Source organism: Theropithecus gelada, chromosome 11 (assembly GCF_003255815.1).
Source record: "Theropithecus gelada isolate Dixy chromosome 11, Tgel_1.0, whole genome shotgun sequence".
Lineage (NCBI taxonomy): Eukaryota > Metazoa > Chordata > Mammalia > Primates > Cercopithecidae > Theropithecus > Theropithecus gelada.
Window position 1 is genome coordinate 80,893,229 of NC_037679.1, and position 21,582 is coordinate 80,914,810.

General features: G+C 50.2%; 1 protein-coding gene across 1 annotated transcript in view; it reads left to right on the forward strand.

The window, feature by feature from the left end:
• Positions 1–1,895: 1,895 nt before the first annotated feature.
• Positions 1,896–21,582, forward strand: part of TMEM120B (transmembrane protein 120B) — a 64,325-nt gene continuing 44,638 nt past the window's right edge. Inside the window, exon 1 of the mRNA XM_025402853.1 lies at positions 1,896–2,067. Coding sequence (XP_025258638.1) covers positions 1,999–2,067 — 69 coding nt within the window. The 5' untranslated portion in view covers positions 1,896–1,998. The remainder of the gene's footprint in view (positions 2,068–21,582) is intronic.

The following is a 21,582-nucleotide window of genomic DNA, read 5'->3' on the forward strand; positions in this document are numbered from 1 at the left end:
GGGACCACAGGCACATGCCACCCCACCCAGCTAATCTGTAAATTTTTTGTAGAAACAGGGTCTCCTTATGTTGCCCCAGGCTGTGAGAATACATTTCTGTTGTTTAAACTACCCAGGTTGGTAGCTTAGCCTGTAATCCCAACACTTTGGGAGGCCGAGGCGAGTGGATCACGTGGTTAGGAGATCGAGACCATCCTGGCTAACACGGAGAAACCCCATCTCTACTAAAAATACGAAAAAAAAAAAAAAAAATTAGCCGGGCGTGGTGGCGGGCGCCTGTAGTCCCAGCTACTCGGGAGGCTGAGGCAGGAGAATCGTTTGAACCCGGGAGGTGGAGGTTGCGGTGAGCTGAGATCGCGCCACTGCCCTCCAGCCTGGGCGACGGAACGAGACGCCATCTCAAAAAAATAAAAAAATAAAAAAAAATAAATAAACTACCCAGGTTGTGGTTATGGCAGCCCTAGCAACGAACACAGGTGGCCGGGCGCAGTGGCTCGGTGCCTGTAATCCTAGCACTTTGGAAGGACAAGTCGGGCAGATTACTTAAGGTCATGAGTTCGAGAGCAGCCTGGCCAACATTGGAAAACCCCGCCTCTACCAGTAAACATACAAAAATTAGCTGGGTGTGGTGTAATCTGGCCACTCCAGAGGCTGAGGCATGAGACTCACTTGAATCTGGGAGGTTGCAGTGAGCTGGCACTCCAGCCTAGGCGACACACATACACAACCCATAAAAATAGAAGAATAAAGAAAGATAAAATAAAAGTAACACAGGTGTCGTTTGAAACTGAGGCCTGAATGATGAAAAAAGGCACATCGTATGAAGATTTAGAGGGAAGAAAGTTCTATGCAAGGTCAGGAAGAGAAAAATCAATGACTGGAGGGTAGGGGTCCAGGGCGGTGAGATAGAAGGGACTGGAAAGCTAGGCAGGGGCAGTTCTTGCAGGACTTGGCAGAGGAGGGGACAGAACTGGATTTAATCAGCTTGGAGGCGGTTGTGTCTCTTGAGCGACAGAAACAGCTGTTAAGAACGTCACCTAGCCGGGCGCGGTGGCTCAAGCCTGTAATCCCAGCACTTTGGGAGGCCGAGACGGGCGGATCATGAGGTCAGGAGATCGAGACCATCCTGGCTAACATGGTGAAACCCCGTCTCTACTAAAAAATACAAAAAACTAGCCGGGCGAGGTGGTGGGCGCCTGTAGTCCCAGCTACTCGGAAGGCTGAGGCAGGAGAATGGCGTGAACCCGGGAGGCGGAACTTGCAGTGAGCAGAGATCCGGCCACTGCACTCCAGCCTGGGCGGCAGAGCGAGACTCCGTCTCAAAAAAAAAAAAAAAAAAAAAAAAAAAAAGAACGTCACCTAGAGCGTTAGAGGGCAGGAATCCAGGATGTATTAGCTGCAGCACATAATAATGACAACGTGAGATGACCGCGCCCTCTCTGCGCTGCGCCGCCTGGCCCCCGACCTTGCTGGATGGTCGACGTCAGCTCCAGCATTCCGGGGCGCTGGCCTGGGCTCAGGTCAGGCAATGACCAGGGGCGGGTCAGCTTTCATTTCACCTCCCCCAAATCTCCTTTCTTTCCCCAAACTCTAGACACCCCCAAAACACACCATCTAAGTCAAATAAGCTCGGCAAATGCAATCTGCAGACAAGTCCCCCAACTCTTCCTGGAAGAGAGAGATTCTGGAGGCGCAGAGGCACTGCCACGGGGGCCACAACAGACCCCGCAAGACCTTGCAAGGCTGTACAGTTGGGGTCCGCAACACAGCACGCGGGGCGGGGCGGGGGGATGCGCATGCGCTGCCCCGCCTCCCGGGGCGGGGCGTGGGCGCGCGGGCGGGCGCCGGGGCGGGGCTATGACGTTTGTTGTGCGCGTGGCTCCGGCTGCGCAGGAACAGCTGGTGCCTCCGAGGGCGGCCGGCGAGCGCGCGGGCGTGGGGCGCTGGGGGGCCGGCCGTGCAGCGCTGCGGGAGCAGCCGCCGCCGCCTTGCAGCATCATGTCCGGGCAGCTGGAGCGTTGCGAGCGCGAATGGCACGAGCTGGAGGGAGAATTTCAAGAACTGCAGGTAGGGCCAGGCCACCTGGTCCCGCAACTCTGCTGCCCGCGGTGCAGCGCCTTCCCCTTCCTGAGCCCCCGGCCCGGGCGGTGGGGACAGTCAGGGCCTAGGGAGTGCCCCGGCGAGGCCCTGGGGGCAGACGGGCGGCGTGGACCAGCCCCCTCCCATCACCCGGAGGTTCAGCTCTTCGTCCACGTGGGGCGCCGGGTCGCAGCCCCCCCTTCCGCCACCCTCCCACTGCCTCTCTGCTCCACGCACCCACTCCGCTGCAGAAAGTTGGTCTGTGGCCTCTGAGGCAAGTTCCAGGCGTGTTTATCTGTGGGGGTGGTTCAAAGAGAACAGCCCAGCCCCCACCTCCTTAGGGTCTCCCCAAATCTCACCCCGCCCCCTCCCATCTGCTTTTGGTAGCTCAGCTCCCACCCCGTACTCTGGCCGGGCGGCATTATCCTGCCGCTCTGTTCTGGGAGGGGTACTTAGGAACTGTTCACCTTGAACCTCTAGGCTGTGCTTGGGGATTAGGGACCTATATTTCCTGTCTTTGGGGGCTCTGACGCTGCTGCAGGCTGAGTTTGGCGTGGAGAGCATCTGTCAGTTCGGACAGCTGGGTCGCCTCACCCAGTGATAGGGGAAGCTCCCAGCCCTATCCTTCTGGCCCGGAGCCTTACATGGGGTGGAGTGAAGGCGAGTGTAAGGGGGGGTCCCCTGAGAGAATGGCATTGCTGCTGGGGGTGGGGAGCGGTCCTGGCAGCAGTCGTTCCTGCCAAGAGGTTCAGAGAGGCTCCAGCTATCGACCGTGTTGACTAGAGACGCCTCAGGAAACCTTGGGGTTGAGCAAGAGGGACTCGGTGACTATTTTTGAAGACAGGGCTGTTCCTTCTCCAGTCATGGAATTGTTTTTTTGGGGGTTGGCTTTGCCTGAAATTACATTACACACCTTCACCCCAGTCCTCTCATTTGGAGCAGTGACATTGTCCCTGTCCATGTAGCTCTTGTCTGCAGTTCAGTTGGCCTCCTACAGTGTGCAGAGAGGAGAGGAGGTTGCTAAGGGTGTTTCTGATGGGTCTTTCTAGACACGTGGCTGTAGATTCTGATCAATAGACCGAAGGTTGCTGGAGAGCTGGGACAGGAACGGGGGTGCCGTTTCAGGCATGAACAGAGGGGAAGGGACCTAGACTCATCTCGGCCTGTCCAGCATGTGTAGGTTGATGCCTTCTCTAGGGCCTGGGTCCCATCCAGTTCTCAGGGGACCGTTTTGGCTCCACTTCCATGGAGAAGACTCAGCCACTTCTTGTTTTGTTTTGTTTTTGAGACGGAGTCTCACTGTTGCCCAGACTGGAGTGCAGTGGTGTGATCTCGGCTCATTGCAGCCTCCGCCTCCCAGGTTCAAGCCATTGTCCGCCTCAGCCTCCTGAGTAGCTGGGATTACAGGCACGTGCCACCATGCCCGGCTAATTTTTTTGTATTTTAGTAGAGATGGGGTTTCACCATGTTGGCCAGGCTCCTGACCTCAGGTGGTTCACCTACCTCAGCCTCCCAGAGTCCTGGGATTACAGGCATGAGCCACCGTGCCTGGCTGTCAGCCACTTCTTCTTTTTTTTTTGAGACAGAGTCTTGCTCTGTTGCCAGACTTGAGTGCAGTGGCACGATCCCAGCTCACTGCAACCTCCGCCTCCTGGGTTCAAGCGATTCTCCTGTCTCAGTCTCCCAAGTAGCTGGGATTATAGGTGCCCGTCACCACGCCTAGCTAATTTTTGTATTTTTAGTAGAGACGGGGTTTCACCGTGTTGGCCAGGATGGTCTCGATCTCTTGACCTTGTGATCTGCCCGCCTCGGCCTCCCAAAGTGCTGGGATTAAAGTTGTGAACCACCATGCCTGGTCCTTATCCGCTTGTTAATGCTTTGTCCTACTGGGCTCCGAGGTCATGGTCGGCTGTGGAACCACCGAGTGGGTGTTAGGGTTGGGAATGGGAGAAGAGAAGAGGTTTGCTGTGTGACGCTTGTGTTGTTCATAATTCCTGTCCCTTGCCTTGCCTTAGACAAGGAGGAGGAGGGGGGAAGAGTCTTAACACTTCAGAGTGACGCCCAGCGTGGTGGCTCACTCCTGCAATTCCAGCACTTTGGGAGGCCGAGGCAGGCGGATCACAAGGTTAGGAGTTTGAGACCAGCCTGGCCAACATAGTGAGACCCCGTCTCTACTAAAAATACAAAATTAGCTGGGTGTGGTGGCATGTGCCTATAATCCTAGATACTCAAGTGGCTGAGGCAGGAGAACTGCTTGAACCTGGGAGGGGGAGGTTGCAGTGAGACAAGACTGCGCCACTACACTCCACACTCCAGCCTGGGCGACAGAGCAAGACGCTGTCTCAAAAAAAAAAAAAAAAAACCCAGAAAACAACAGCAATAACACTTCAGAGCTATGCAATTAACAGCAATTAGATAGCAAGTCTTGGCAGGCAGAGGTTGCAAAGGAGTTGTTTGACTCTTTCTTACTTGGTTCTCGGATGCTCAGGTGTGTTAGGGGCAAAGGGATTGGGAATCAGTTCTGGATTTTGTCCCCTATTGCACAGCAAGGGTTGTAGAAGAAGGTCTGAGTGAGTGGAAACTGATGCCTCCTGCTGGGTTCATGATGGGGGAACTGGAAGGGACTGCATCCTGCTTAGGGGAAGAGGGACCCTGCTGGCTGCAGGCTTTGGTGGTCAGCGGCTGGGTCAGGGGTCAGTCAGGGATGGCTCCTGGTGTCAAGATCATAGACTGTAGCAGAAACTGCCGTCTACATCTTCAATTCACAGATGAGGAAACTGAAGCTTGGGCTTGCTGATTGGCTGGACGGGGGCCACACAGCTAGTTAGTGGTAAAGTTGGGGCTAGAATTTAGTTCTCTGAATTTTGGGAGACTCCTCTCTTCCTTCTCGTTCTCCCTTCATGTTAAATGTGAGAGCTGTGAACTCTCAAGGTGCAAGGCTCTGAAAGTCTGTATATGGTGAGTAGGATGACCATTGTGTATGTGCTAGGCAGTTTCGGATATGAGATATTTGTTGGGAGCTCGGTGCATTGGCTCATACCTGTTGTAATCCCAGCACTTTGGGAGGACAAGTTGGGAGGACCGCTCCCAGCAGGATTGCCCAGCAGTTCGAGACCAGCCTGGGAAATACAGGGAAGCCCCTCTCTCTACAAACATGCATGCTTGTGGTCTCAGCTAGTAGGGAGGCTGAAGTAGGAGGGCTGTTTGAGCCCCAGATGTCAAGGCTGCAGTGAGCCATGATTGCACCACTGTACTGTAGCCTGGGTGACAGAGTTAGACCCTCTCTCAAAAAAAAGAGAAAGATTTGTTGGGGAACAAGCAGGTAACAGCAGGTAGGTAGGTGGGCATACTGAACTAGAACGTTTAACAATAGAAAGGATTTTTTTTCTACCATAAAATCCTGGTCTATTTTAATTTTCCTACGTCTTCCTTAGAATCTGGGTTGAGGGTTTCATGTTTGTATCTCATTGATTCTGGGGTGATGTGTAACGATGTGTAATATCCCTATGTCTTACTTCTTTTTCTTTTTCTTTTTTTTTTTTGAGATGGAGTCTTGCTCTGTCATCCAGGCTAGAGTGCAGTGGCACGATCTTGGCTCACTGCAACCTTGCCTCCCGGATTCAAGCTATTCTCCTGCCTCAGCCTCCTGAGTAGCTGGGACTACAGGCACCTGCCACCATGCCTGACTAATTTTTATATTTTTAGCAGAGACGGGGTTTCACCATCTTGGCCAGGTTGGTCTCGAACTCCTGACCTTGTGATCCACCCTCCTTAGCTTCCCAAAGTGCTGGGATTACAGGCGTGAGCCACCACGCCTGGCTTCCCTTTTTTTTTTTTTGAGACAGAGTCTTGCTTAGTCGCCCAGGCTGGAGTGCAGTGGCGCGATCTCGGCTCACTGCAAGCTCCGCCTCCCGGGTTCACGCCATTCTCCTGCCTCAGCCTCCCGAGTAGCTGGGACTACAGGCGCCCGCCGCCTCGCCCGGCTAATTTTTTGCATTTTTAGTAGAGACGGAGTTTCACCGTGTTAGCCAGGATGGTCTTGATCTCCTGACCTCGTGATCCGCCCGCCTCGGCCTCCCAAAGTGCTGGGATTACAGGCGTGAGCCACCGCGCCCGGCCCTGGCTTCCCTTTTTTAAATGAAGGAAAGAAAGAGCAAACCTAATTATCAGACACCAGAGGATTTGAAAAGTCTTTGGAATTTCCCTCCTCTCCACCCTGGGAAAACCCAATGCAATCTCTGGGACTATAGAGGAAAGGATCAGTTTTCTTTGGATGATGATTTGCATGTGTCAGGGCCTTCCTGAACCCTGGGGTACAGTTGAGTCTCCATGAGGACTTAGTTTTTGGGTGGTTGGGGTTTCAGGCATGCTGGTGAGTTGAGTGCTAGTCTGAGACCAGTGTGTTCCTGGTCTCCTGGCTTGTGGTGTGACTGCAGAAGGTCACTTACAGACACAAGGGCAAGTAATTTAATGAGCATTTCCTGCCTTGCATCACTGGAAACCTGATCTTGTTCCTCCCAGCCAAGGAAGAAGGGGGCCCGAAGCAGCTTTTCCCTAAGTCTGACCTCACAGTGATGCAAGGGCATGGTAAAGATTTTGACTTTTACTGCTAATGACATGTATGTCCGTCTGGCTGCTGTGTATAGAACAGACATCAGGGAGACAGGCTCGAAGCAAGAAGATCAGCATTATTTCATTAATAAGCCTATGAAATAGATCCTAGACTCTCCATTTTACAGAGGTTAAGTCACTTATCCAAGGTCCCATGGCCTGTCAGTGCTGGAGCCAGGATTCAAACCTAGGCTGTTGAACACCAGTGTCTGTGCTCTTAACTACTGCCCAAGGCTGATCTGTGCCCTGAGTACGCCTGTTAGCTTTTGTTTCTCTTCTCTCTTGGCTTGGCTTGTGGGGAGTCTTTTTTTTTTTTCTTACAGAGTCTCACTCTGTTGCCCAGGCTGGAGTGCAGTGGCAACAACCACAACCTCCGTCTTCCAGGTTCAAGCGATTCTCCTGCCTCAGTCTCCCGAGTAGCTGGGATTACAGGTGTGTGCCACCATGCCCAGCTAATTTTTGTATTTTTAGTAGAGACAGGGTTTCACTATGTTGGCCAGGCTGGTCTCGAACTCCTGACCTCGTGATCCTCCTGCCTCAGCCTCCCAAAGTGCTGGGATTACAAGCGTGAGCCACCGCGCCCAGCCGGGCATCTTTCTTTAGTAGCAGATTGTGTGGGAAAAAACACTGCACAGGGAATCAGTATTCTTGAGTTCAGGTCCTAGCTTTGCCATTGTCTGGTATCTGAATTTGGTGAGCCACCTCTCTCAGCTTGAGTTTCTTTATCTAAAAACAAAGGCTGACAATAATAATAATCATAACAACAACAACAATAATAACTAACTGTGAAACATAGATTATCCCATTTAATCTAAATGTCAACCCGCGGCCTGGCGCAGTGGCTCATGCCTGTAATCCCAGCACTTTGGGAGGCTAAGGCGGGCAGATCACTTTGAGCTTAGGTGTTCAAGACCAGCCTGGGCAACATGGTGAAACCCCATCACTACAAAAAAAAAAAAAAAAAAAAAAACTTAGCTGGACATTGGTGGCTCGCTCCTGTAATCCCAGCTACTCTGGAGGCTGAGGCTGGAGAATCGCTTGAACCCAGGAGGCGGAGGTTGTAGTGAGCCGAGATCGTGCCAGGGCACTCTAGCCTGGGTGACAGAGTGAGATTCTGTCTCAAAAATGAATGAATGAATGAATGAATGAATGAATGACAAACCTGTTTTTTAGATGAGGAGATTGAAGCTAAGAGATACTAAGTAACTGGAAAGTCATGGAGCCTGAATTTGAACCCACGCCTGCTGTGTAACTCAGATACTTTTTGAGTTCCTAATACAGTGGGCTCCGAAAGCATCCCAAGACTCTTAGCTCCAGAAGAAAAGTTTTGAATTCGCTCGGCCCCTTCTCATTTACATGGTGCTTTCACACAGTGCGCTATCAGGACTCTTAGTTGCAAATGAAAAAAACCCAGTCTGACTGGTTTTAAGCCAAAAGGGGGTTTATTGAGTCAAGCTAGTGACAAATGGCATCAGGCAAGGCTGGATCCAGGAGCTCAGGTGATGCCTGTGTGTGGATGTCTCTCTGTCTCCTCTGTGTCAGCATTATTCTCAGGCAGTCCCTCCCATGTTGTGGCAAAGATGGCCAGGTGGCCCTCAGCTGACATCCATCAGCTTAGCAGCTCTGGCAGAAACAGAGCATCCTTTCTCCCTTAGATTCAGCAAGCGCCCCAGGGCTGACTCCCATTTGCCCAGCTTGGGTCATGTGACTATGCCTTACTTAACTGGTCACTATGGCACTGATTGGCCAGGTCATGGTCACATGTCTGTTCCTGAAGCCTGAAAGTGGGATCAGTGCCACCATACTACATGAAATGAGTTGGGGAGGGATGGTCCCATGAAGGAAAATCAAAATGCTGGTAGTTTAAAAAAAAAAAAAAAGAGAGAGAGAGAGGGATGCTGGACAGACATCTTTTGCGGGGTAATAGAAATTGTTGGCTGGGTGTTGTGGCTTACGCCTGTAATCCCAACACTTTGGGAGGCCGAGGCAGGTAGATCACTTGAGCCCAGGAGTTTGAGACCAGCTTGGGCAATGTGGTAACACCCTGACTCTACAAAAAGACACAAAAATTAGTTAGGCATGGTGGTGTGCACCCATGGTCCCACCTACTTGGGAGGCTGAAGCAGGCGGATTACCTAAGTTCAGGAAGTGGAGGTTGCAGAGAGCTGAGATCATGCCACTGCTCTCCAGCCTGGGTGACAGAGTGAGTCCCTGTCTCAAAAAAAATTTTTTTTTTCAATGTAAACAGTGGCATCTGTTGGATACTGCTTAAACTGCTAATGGGGGTAGTTTAAGGGGGTGGTTCCCAGTCGCATGTTAGGCTACACTGCATTCTTTTTTTTTTGAGATGGAGTTTTGCTATTGTTGCCCAGGCTAGAGTGCAATGACTCCGTCTTGGCCCACTGCAACCTCTGCCTCCTGGGTTCAAGTGATTCTCCTGCCTCAGCCTCCTGAGTAGCTGTAGCTGGGACTATAGGCACATGCCACCACATCTGGCTAATTTTTGTATTTTTAGTAGAGACAGTTTCACCATGTTGGCCAGCTGGTCTTGAACTCCTGACCACAGGTGATCTGCCCACCTTGGCCTCCTAAAGTGCTGGGATTACCGGCGTGAGCCACCGCGCCCAGCTTACACCACATTCTTGATGATGTCATATCTTTGTGACAGTGCCTAGCCTGCTGCATGTACCTCATCTCCCACCTCTTTCACAGCTGATGAAACCGAGCCTCAGAGGGATTACATAATTCAGCTAATAAGTGGCAGGCTCTGGATCTGAACTCAGGCAACCTGATGGCAGCATCAAATCACTTAACCATTGTGTTTTCTTGCCACCCAAATGCCTGCCTCCCACGCACAGACCCCCACTGCCTCCCACACACAGACCCCCACTTACCGCTTCCATAACATACCGTTCATGGATTCTGACACATGACTCAGAATCTGTCCCGGCGTAGGACTCTTACACGTTAGGTGAAGTCATCCTTGGTGGTGTTTCTATGGTGATGAGTCCTGGTTAAGTATAGTCAGTGTCTGAAAGTCTATTTGAAGTTGATTTCTTAGAGCTATATAAAAGTAATCTCTTGTCTGGGCACAGTGGCTTATGCCTGTAATCCTAGCACCTTGGGAGGCCAAGATAGGCAAGTCATTTGAGCTCAGGCGTTTGAGACCAGCCTAGGCAACATGGCAAAACCCCTGTCTCTACAAAAAATACAAAAATTAGCCAGGCATGGTGGCGCAGGCCTGTAGTTTCAGCTACTTGGGAGGTTGAGAGGGGAGGATCGCCTGAGCCCAGGGAGGTGAAGGCAGTGATGAGCAGCCATGATTGCGTCACTGCATTCCAGACTGGATGACAGAGTAAGACCCTGTCTCCAAAAAAAAAAAAAAACAAAAAGTAATGTCTTGAAAGTTTACCACCAGCAAGAGGCACAGCTCTAAGGCACCACACTTAAGTGGCGGTGTGGCCCTGTTGCAATCCACCGGACTGCCCAGCCACTTCTGATGCTCCTGGGCTGGAACCCTGTCTGTAAATACCATGAGATTCCTCTGGCAATTACTGCAACAAATGTTGACTCCCCAGTCCCGGATCTTCTGACAGCCAAGGTGTGTTAAGGAGGTGTCTCCTGATGTTTCACATCTGTGCTGGGAACAAGAGTCATTAACCTCATCTTCCCACTGGGGCAGAGCTTGGGCCTCAGAGGACAGCAGAGGTGGCAGAGATCCTGAATCTTCCAAAGGAAACTTGCTTGTTTGTTTCTACATGCGGAGGATGGTAATTAGACAAGTAGGGAAGACACTCTGGGCATGCCAGCTCACAAAGCTCATGTGAGCACTCCTTTTTTTTTTTTTTCTGAGACAGAGTCTTGCTCTGTCGCCCAGGCTGGAGTGCAGTGGCCGGATCTCAGCTCACTGCAAGCTCCGCCTCCTGGGTTTACGCCATTCTCCTGCCTCAGCCTCCCAAGTAGCTGGGACTTCACGCGCCCGCCACCCACGCCCGGCTAGGTTTTTGTATTTTTTTGGTAGAGACGGGGTTTCACTGTGTTAGCCAAGATGGTCTCGATCTCCTGACCTCGTGATCTGCCTGTCTCGGCCTCCCAAAGTGCTGGGATTACAGGCTTGAGCCACCGCGCTTGGCCTTTTGTTGTTGTTTTATAAGAGAGGGTCTCACTTTGTCGCCCAGGCTGGAATGCAGCGGTCCGATCATGGATCACTACAGCTTCAACTTCCTGGGTTCAAGCGATTCTCCCTCTTCAGCCTCCTGAGTAGCTGGGACTACAGGCACACACTGCCACACTTGTCTAATTTTTATAGAGGTAGGGTTTTGTCATGTTGCCCAGGCTGGTCTTGAACTTCTGGCCTCAAACATTCCTCCCATCTCAGCCTCCCAAAGTGCTGAGATTATAGGTATGAGTGCCCAGCTCTCCTTTTTTTTTTTTTCTTTCAACCAAGAGTTTCACTCTTATTGCCCAGGCTGGAGTGCAGTGGTGCCGTCTTGGCTCACTGCAACCTCTGCCTTCCAGTTTCAAGCAATTCTCCTGCCCTAGCCTCCTGAGTAGCTGGGATTACAGGCAGGCGCCACCACGCCCAGCTAATTTTTGTATTTTTAGTACATGGGGTTTCACCATGTTGGCCAGGCTGGTCTTGAACTCCTGACCTCATGATCTGCCCGCCTCAGCCTCCCAAAGTGCTGGGATTACAGGTGTGAGTCACTGCACCCAGCCCTGGCCCTTCTTTTTTTTGAATGGAATCCATTCTACCTTTTTTTTTTTTTTTTTTTTTTTTGAGACAGAGTCTTGCTCTGTCGCCCAGGCTGGAGTGCAGTGGCTCAATCTCGGCTCATTGCAACCTCTGCCTCCCGGGTTCAAGCGATTTTCCTGCCTCAGCCTCCCGAGTAGCTGGGACTACAGGTGCACACCACCATGCCCAGCTAATTTTTGTATTTTTCGTAAAGACGGGGTTTCACCATGTTGGCCAAGATGGTCTTGATCTCTTTACCTCGTGATCTGCCTGCCTCGGCCTCCCAAAGTGCTGGGATTACAGGTGTGAGCCACCACACCTGGCCTTTTTTTTTTAATTTTTTTTTTTTTTTTTTGAGATGGGAGTCTCACTCTGTTGCCCAGGCTGGAGTGCAGTGGCACAATCTCGGTTCACTGCAACCTCCGCCTTCCGGGTTCAAGCAATTCTCCTGCCTCAGCCTCCTGAGTAGCTGGGATTACAGGCGTGTGCTACCACACCAGGCTAATTTTTTTTATTTGTAGTAGAGACGGGGTTTCACCATGTTGGTCAGGCTAGTGTCTAACTCCTGACCTTGTGATCTGCCCACCTCGGCCTCCCATAGTGCTGGGATTAGAGGTGTGAGCCACTGCGCCCAGCCTCCATTCTACATTTTTATAAGTAATACATATTCACACAGTTAAAAATTCACATAGCAGCCATGTACAGTAGTTTTTGTAACACAACTAAAAATTGGCAACCTGAATGTCCATGGGAATGGATCATTACACTGAGCACCCAGAGAGAGGTGAAGCAGGAGAATGAATAAACTGAGCTACCTGTGTTAACATCCATCTGAAAGTTGCGGAGGGGTATATACAATGTGACACTTGTAATAAAGGCAAAAACTTTCAAAACAACACAGTATATCACTTAATGATACCTTGTATGTAATCCAAGTATAAAGACTTGCAAAGAAGTGATAAAGACCATAGTTGGTGCTATCGTGGAAATTCAGACAGGGCCCAAGCAAGAAAAGGCTGTCTCAAGAAGGTCTCGCTGAAAATAAGGGGCTGTTTACAAAGGTGTGGGCAGCTTTTTAAATTTCCTTTTTTTTTTTTTTTTTTTTTTTAAAGACAGGGGTTCTAATTCCATCACTCAGGCTGAAGTGCAGTGGCAGTATCATAGCTCACGGCAGCCTTGAACTCCTAGGCTCAAGCTATCTTCCCACCTCAGCCTCCTGAGTAGCTGGGACTACAGGCACGTGCCACTGTGCTCAGCTAATGTTTTAATCTTTTGCAGAGGTAGGGTCTTGCTGTGTTGCCCAGGCTCGGGTATGGGCAGTTTAATGATTGGAGCTGGCCACAGCAGGGAGCTGTTACTAGTCCTGATCCTAAAAGGTGAGGAGTCACTAGAGCTTGGCACAAGCTTGTGCTGGGGGGGGCAGGAGCTGCCAGTCAGCAGCTGTAGTGGGTGAAGGGGGGCAGTAGAACTGGGAGGAGGTAGGAGGAACAGATAACCCTGACTCTGTCTCCTCCCGCCCTCCAGTCTTCTGGTGACTGCCATTGACCAAACCCAACTGGAGGGCAGTTCCTAGGGATCAGCCTCCCAGGGCACAGAGGAAGCCAGGACTGATCTGGGGTGAGAGTGGGTTGAGGAAGTTACCACAGTCCACCTCTTTGGCAGGGGCAGAGGATGGGAATACCATGTAGGAGGGATCCATGAGGCCATTCAACTCTGTGTGCACTATTCCTTCTTTGTTTTCTTTTTTCTTTTTCTTTTGAGACAAGGTCTCACTCTGACACTCGGACTAGAGTGCAGGGGTGTGATCATGACTCACAGCAGCCTTCACCTCCTGGCTCAAGTGATCCTCCTGTCTCAGTCTCGCAAGTAACTGTGACTACAGGTACATACCACCATGCCAGCTATAATTTAAAAAAAAAATTTTTTTTTTGAGAGACGGGATCTTGCTGTGTTGTCCAGGCTGGCCTCAAGTGATCCTTTTTTTTTTTTGGGTGGTGGGGGGTGGATGGAGTCTTGCACTGTCGCCAGGCTGGAGTGCAGTGGCGCGATCTCCACTCACTGCAACCTCTGCCTCCCAGGTTCAAGCGATTTTGCTGTCTCAGCCTCCAGAGTAGCTGGGATTACAGGCACCCACCACCAGGCCCGGCTAAGTTTTTATATTTTTAGTAGAGACAGAGTTTCACTGTGTTGGCCAGGCTGGTCTTGAACTCCTGACCTCGTGATCCACCCGCCTCGGCCTCCCAAAGTGCTGGGATTACAGGCGTGAGCCACTGCACCCAGCCAACATACTAAAAGTTTTATGAAGAGAAACAGCTCTGTAGGCTCCATGTCAGTTATTTACGTGGTTAGGACCATGCAATTATCACTTACAGCAGAATCAAGTAGTGTACTATGATTGTATTTTTCTCTTGGAAAAATAAATGTCTTGGTATTTGATTCCTTACTGCCAATGTTTTCCTTATAATTACCCTCTCTCCATTTTGTTCTGATTTGGGTATTCCATGAAGTGTGCTTTGTTTGTGTGGATTGGCCTTGAACAAGGCAGCTGAGGAGCTGGGGTTTGCCTTGTGCTGCAGAATGGATTTTCTTCTTCCACAGCTGCCTGTCTGTGCCCCCAGCACTCTTGAGTTAAATTTCTAGAGCCAGGGACTTGATGGTGGGAGTCAATCATATTTAATGTGCTGGTGGTCCCTGGCCGGGCGTGATGGCTCACGCCTGTAATCCCAGCACTTTGGGAGGCTGAGACGGGTGGATCACGAGGTCAGGAGATCGAGACCATCCTGGCTAACACGGTGAAACCCCATCTCTACTAAAAATACAAAAAAAAAATTAGCCCGGTGTGGTGGCGGGCACCTGTAGTCCAGTTACTCGGCAGGCTGAGGCAGGAGAATGGCGTGAACCCAGGAGGCAGAGTTTGCAGTGAGCCGAGATCGCGCCACTGCACTCCAGCCTGGGGAACTGAGCGAGACACTGTCTCAGGAAAAAAAAAAAAAAAAAAAAATATATATATATATATATGCTGATGGTCCCTGCACTGTCTGCAGAGAGCTGCCTCCCATTTTGGGATGAGTGTCTCTCGTGTTCGAATCTACTGCTGCCAAGGTTAGAAATAAAAATAGCAGTTTGGCATCTTCTTTAAAAGTTAGACAGAAATTTACCATATGACCCAGCAATTCCATTCCTAGCTATCTACCCAAGAGAAATGAAAAGACAGGTCCACACAGACTTATATGACATTGGATCTTCATAGCAGCAGCATTCACGATACAGTAACCAAAAAGTCAAAACAACCCAAACAACTTCTGGGCCACATTTTTATTGCTAACTAGCAATAAAAGGAAACAAAACAAAACAGATCCATGCTACAAAAACATGATGCTAAGTCAGGCCAGATGCAAAAACCCCATGCTGTATGATTCCATTTATATGAAATATGTAGAAATGACAGAACTTTAGAGACAGGGCCAGGCATGGTGGCTCACGCCTGTAATCCCAACACTCTGGGAGGCCAAGGAGGGCAGATCACCTGAGGTCAGGAGTTCCAGACCAACCTGGCCAACATGGTGAACCCGCATCTCTACTATAAATACAAGAATTAGCTGGGCGTGGTGATGCGCACCTGTAGTCCCAGCTACTTGGGAGGCTGAGGCAGGAGAGTGGCTTGAACCTGAGAGGCGGAGGTTGCGGCAAGCAGAGATCACGCCACTGCACTCCAGCCTGGGCAACAGCGAGACTGTCTCAAAAACAAAACCAAAAAAACAACAAAAAAGCCTCTAGAGACAGAAAGCCGGTTAAAGGTTGCTGTGGGTTAGGAAGAAGGGGAGATGGAGAGTGACTGTGAAGAGACACCAGGGATCTTACTGGGTGATAGAAGGTTCTAACACGAGATGTGGTGATGGTTGTACAACCTGGTAAACGTATAAAAATCCCTGAATTATATTCTTAAAATGTGTGAATTGTATGGCATGTAAATTATATATCAATGAAGTTGTTAAAAATGATGCTTCAGCCGGGCGCGGTGGCTCACGCCTGTAATCCCAGCACTCTGGGAGGCCTAGATGGGCGGATCACGAGGTCAGGAGATCAAGACCACCAAAAAATAAAATACAAAAAACTAGCCGGGCGAGGTGGCGGGCGCCTGTAGTCCCAGCTACTCGGGAGGCGGAGGCAGGAGAATGGCGTGAACCTGGGAGGCGGAGCTTACAGTGAGCCGAGATCCGGCCACTGCACTCCAGCCTAGGCGACAGAGTAAGACTCCGTCTCAAAAAAAAAAAAAAAAAAAAAAAAAATGATGCTTCAGGCCAGGTGCAGTGGCTCATTCATGCCTGTAATCCCACCACTTGGGAAGGCTGAGGTAGGTGGATCACCTGAGGTCAGGAGTTTGAGACCAACCTGACCAATATGGTGAAACTCCATCTCTACTAAAAAAATACAAAAATTAGCCAGGCGTGGTGGTACGTGCCTGTAATCCCAGCTAGTCGGGAGGCTGAGGCAGGGAGAATTGCTTGAACCCAGGAGACGGAGGTTGTAGTGAACTGAGGTCGTGCCATTGCACTCCAGCCTGGGCAACAGATTGAGACTTTGTCTCAAAAAAAAAAAAAAAAAGCTCAGGTTGGGCACAGTGGCTTGCACCTGTAATCCCAGCACTTTGGGAGGCCAAGGCAGGTGGATCAGCCTGGGCAACATGGAAAAACCCATCTCTACTACAAATACAAAAATTAGTTTCATAACCCGGTCTCAAAATAAATAGATAAAAATAATTTAAAAATGCTTTAGTTTCTCAGTTCGGTAGAAAAACACCCAATGTGGGTGTTTAGAGATACGCATTTTTTGGGGTGCTGCTTAGTTCCTAGCTTGATGAAGGAATCATTCAAGCAGCCTCCAAGTCCCTGGTTTTTCACATCTTTAGGATGACATCTAGGGGCCATGGCTCAGTACTTTGGGAGGCCAAGGCAAGAGGATTGCTTGAACCCAGGAGTTTGAGACCAGCCTGGACAGCATAATGAGACCCCATCCCTGCAAAAAAATAAAAAATGAGCCAGGTGTGGTGGTGCATGCCCATGGTCCCAGCTTCTCAGGAGACTGAGGCAGGAGGATCGCTTGAGTTGGGGAGGTTGAGGCTGTGGTGAGCTGTGATTGCACCACTGCCCTTCCAGCCTGCATGACAGAGAGAGACCTTGTCTCAAAAAAAGAAAAAAAAAAAAAAGACTCCCCTGGTTAAGAGATTGGTAACAATGAGTCCAAGGTTCAGAGCTTCTTTTCTTAACTAAGTGTACTTAACTTTGCCCAGAAGGAAAGTTCTATTCTTTGCCATATTAATCTGGTTTTTGACACTTTTTTTTTTTTTTCCTACGACAGAGTCTCCCTCTGTCACCCAGGCTGGAGCGCAGTGGTGCGATCTCAGCTCACTGCAACCTCTGCTTTCCGAGTTCAAGTGATTATCCTGCCTCAGCCTCCTGAGTAGCTGGGATTACAGGCGAGTGCCACAAGGCCTGGCTAATTTTTGTATTTTTAGTAGAGACGGGGTTTCACCATGTTGGCCAGGCTTGTGTCGAACTCCTGACCTCAGATGATCCGCCCACCTCAGCCGCCCAAAGTGCTGGGATTACAGGCATGAGCCACCGTGCCGGGCCAACACTCAGTTCTGAAATGGGGATGCTCAGCCCCAACTGGGAAAGTAAAACAAAACAGCGCAGAATGTGTTTGCTTATGTAATTAGGAAGTCAGAAGCGTGCTGCCTTCAGGTGTGAGCAGTTCCAGGAGCTCAAAAGCAATCACTAGGGCTCTGCTTTTATCTACCTCTCTGCCTTGTTTTCCCAAACTGGGTTCATTCTCAGGCTAGGTCCTCCAGCGACTGCAAGACAGCCCTATGAGCTCTGGGTCCCCATCTTGCTACCTTCAAAACTGGGGGGAAGAGGTTCTCTTTCTCAGCAGTTCTTATAAAAGCTCTTCCACTGAGTTTTGCTGATTCCAGAGGCCCATCCGTGAATTACCTGCTGGGTCGGGAGGCCGATGTTCTGATTGGCCAGGCTTGGGCCACGTGCTCTCTCCTGGAGCCTATGGGCAGGCCTAACCCCGCTTCTAGCCACATTTCATGGACTGAGTGTGGCAGAGGGATGGGTCCCTAAAAAAACTATGGGGACGTTAACCAGAAGGGGAATGGCTGCCTGATTGGCAAAAACAAGGGCCTTCATCTGGCCAGCTGGTTCCATTCAAGGCCACAGGGCCAAGGTTGCTTGGAGGCTTGCAGTGCCTCCGTTGGCTCACCCTGCTCCCAGAAAAAGCATCTTAAAGCACAACCCTGCTCCCAGAAAAAGCATCTCAAAGCACAGGTCTAACTGAGGGCCTGCTGGAGACATCCTGATGTGCAAAGAGTAGCCAGGGACTCCAAGGGAAGACTGGGATTGTATCTCCTCTGCCTGGTAGAAATGCCCCATGCATGGTGCATCAAGACAGCCACGTAGAAAACAGTATGGCGGTTCCTCAAAAAATTAAACATAGAATTACCATATGGTCCAGCAATTCCACTTCCGGGGTATATACCTAAAACAGCTGAAAGCAGGTGGGATGTGGTTGCTCACACCTGTAATCCCAGCACTTTGGGAGGCTGAAGTGGGAGAATAGTGTCAGCCCAGGAGTTGGAGATCAGCCTGGGCAACATAGTGAGACTATCTCTACAAGAAAAAAAAAAAAAAAAAAAGCGTGGTGGCACATGCTTGTAGTTCCAGCTACTTGGGAGGCTGAGGTGGGAGGATCACTTGAGTTTGAGGCTGCAGTGAGCCATGATTGTGCCACTGCACTGCAGCCTGGGCGACAGAGATCCCATCTTTTGAAATATTGAAAGCGGGGTCTTAGAAAGATATGTGTACACCCACGCTCACAGCAGCATTATTCACAACAGCCAAAAGATGGAAGCGACCCACCTTCCATCCATCCTTGGAGGCATGGAGAAATAAAATGTGGCTTGTCCATACAGTGGACTGCTAGCCTTAAAAAGGAAGGACATTCTGGCCAGGCGCGGTGGCTCACGCCTGTAATCCCAGCACTTTGGGAGGCCGAGGCGGGCGGATCATAAGGTCAAGAGATCGAGACCATCCTGGCCAACATGGTGAAACCCCATCTCTACTAAAAATACAAAAATTAGCTGGGCATGGTAGCAGGCACCTGTAATCCCAGCTACTCAAGAGGCCGAGGAAGGAGAATTGCTGGAACCCAGGAAGTGGAGGTTGCAGTGAGCCGAGATTGGGCCACGGCACTCCAGCCTGGCAACAGAGTGAGACTCCAGCTCAAAAAAAAAAAAAAAAAAAGAAGGAAGGAAATTCTGATACACACCACAATACGGATGAGGCTGGAGCACATTATGCTAAGTGATAAATAAGCCAGTCATTAAAGGACTCATACTGGGCCGGGTGCAGTGGCTCACACCTGTAATCCCAGCACTTTGGGAGGCCGAGGCGGGCACATCATGAGGTCAGGAGATCGAGACCACCCTGGCCAACATGGTGAAACCCCATCTCTACTTTAAAAAAGTACAAAAATTAGCTGGGCATGGTACTGGATGCTTGTAGCCCCAGCTACTTGGAAGGCAGAGGCAGGAGAATCACTAAAAACCAGGAGGCAGAGGTTTCAGTGAGCTGAGATCGCACCACTACAGCCTGGTGACAGAGCGAGACACTGTCAAAAAAAAAGAAAAAGACTAGGCACAGTGGCTCATGCCTGTAATCCCAGCACTTTGGGAGGCCGAGGTGGGCAGATCAGCTGAGGTTGGGAGTTCGAGACCAGCCTGACTAACATGCAGAAACCCCATCTACTAAAAATACAAAAATTAGCTGGGTGTGGTGGCACATGTCTGTAATCCCAGCTACTTGGGAGGCGGAGGCAGGAGAATTGCTTGAACCCAGGAAGTGGAGGTTTTGGTGAGCCGGGATCACACCATTGCATTCCAGCCTAGGCAGCAAGAGCGAAACTGTCTGAAAAAAAAAAAAAAAAGACACATACTGTGTGATTCCACTTATAGGTGGTACCTAGAGTAGTCATATTCATAGAGTTTCATAGAGTTGGAAGACAGAGTAGTGGTTGCCAGGGGCTGAAGGGAAGGTGAAATGGGGAATTGTTTGATGGGTTCATGGTTTCTGTTTGGCATGATGAAAAAGTTCTGGAAATGGATGGTGGTATAGTCACACATCGCATACTGACATGTCTGTCAAAGACAGTGGTCCCATAAGATTGTGATGCTGTGTTTTTACTGTACCTTTGTCTATGTTTCGATACATTTGTTTTATTTTTTCAGATGGAGTCTTGCTCTGCTGCCCAGGCTGGAGTGCAGTGGTGCAGTCTAGGCTCACTGCAACCTCTGCCTCCCCAGCTCAAGCGATTCTTCAGCCTCAGCCTCCTGAGTAGCTGAGATTACAGGCGGGTACCACCATGCCTGGCTAATTTTTGTAGTATTTTAGTAGAGAAGGGTTTTGCCATACTGGCCAGGCTGGTCTCAAACTCCTGGCCTCAAGTGATCTGCCCTCGGCCCTGTTTAGATACATTTAGATACATGAATACTTACCACTGTGTTCCAGTCTGCTACAGTTTTGAGTACAGTAGCATGCTGTGTAGGTTGGTAGCCTGGGAGTGGTAGGCTAGACCATCCAGGTTTCTGTAGGTGTGCTCTGACGTCTGCATAATGACAACATCGCCTGATGATGCATTTCTTAGAACGATCCTGTTTGTTAAGCGACACATGACTGTACCACAGTGTGAGTGTAATGCCATCACATTGTACACTTAAAATAATTAAGATGGTAAATTTCTTGTGCATTTTATCATAATTTAAAACATTTACCAATGGTTAAGAGTTATGTATATTTTACCACAATTAAAAAACGAAAGAGAGGCTGGGCATGGTGGTTCGTGCCTGTAATCCCAGCACTTTGGGAGGCCGAGGCGGGCAGATCACCTGAGGTCAGGAGTTTGAGACCAGCCTGGCTAACATGGTGAAACCCTGTCTCTACTAAAAATACAAAAATTAGCTGGGTGTGGTGGCAGGCGCCTATAGTCCCAGCTACTCAGGAGGCTGAGGCAGGAGAATCGCTTGAACCCAAAAGACAGAGGTTGCAGTGAGCTGAGATCGGGCCACTGCTCTCCAGCCTGGGCAACAGAGTGAGACTCAATCTCAAAAAGAAAGAAAGTCTGGAAAAGAGTAAGGATACAAGAAATGAATTGATGACCTTTCCCATTGCTTGTGAGGCTGGCACAAGGGTGGAATCCATGAAGACTTGGTGTGGGCGTGGAATGTCTTGGGGGTGGAGAATGTGTCACACTAAGGTCCTTGTTTGTGGCTCCCCTCACTCCATGTTGTCCTCCTCGTGGCTGGCAAATCCTGAGCCTAGAGCTAAGGCTGGGGGTGGACTAGGTGTGCGTGACCTCCAGTGAGGGATCCCTCCCCACCACCCCCCACCCCCGAAATGACTGGCCAATGACAGAGCGAGAGAATAGCAGGGGAGTAGGAATGACCCGTTATATCAGGGGACAATATTGTGGGAACGCCCACGGATTAACCATCCTTATCCAGTCACCATCACCAGTGGAACATTAGAAAAGTACCTGGAAAAAATTAAATGTTTATAGCATGGAGTGTTGCTGAGATATGGACAGCTGTTATATGCTGTGGGTGGGAGTATAAATTGATATAGCTACTCTGAAGGGCAGTTTGCCAAGATTCATTAAATCTAATAACAAGGCTGGACGCGGTGGCTCACACCTGTAATCCCAGCACTTTGGGAGGCCGAGGCGGGTGGATCACAGAGTCAGGAGATCGAGACCATCCTGGTTAACACAGTGAAACCCTGTCTCTACTAAAAATACAAAAAATTGCCGGGCGCGGTGGCTCAAGCCTGTAATCCCAGCACTTTGGGAGGCCGAGACGGGCGGATCACGAGGTCAGGAGATCGAGACCATCCTGGCTAACACGGTGAAACCCCGTCTCTACTAAAAAATACAAAAAAAACTAGCCGGGCGAGGTGGCGGGCGCCTGTAGTCCCGGCTACTCGGGAGGCTGAGGCAGGAGAATGGCGGGAACCCGGGAGGCGGAGCTTGCAGTGAGCTGAGATCGGGCCACAGCACTCCAGCCTGGGTGACAGAGCGAGACTCCGTCTCAAAAAAAAAAA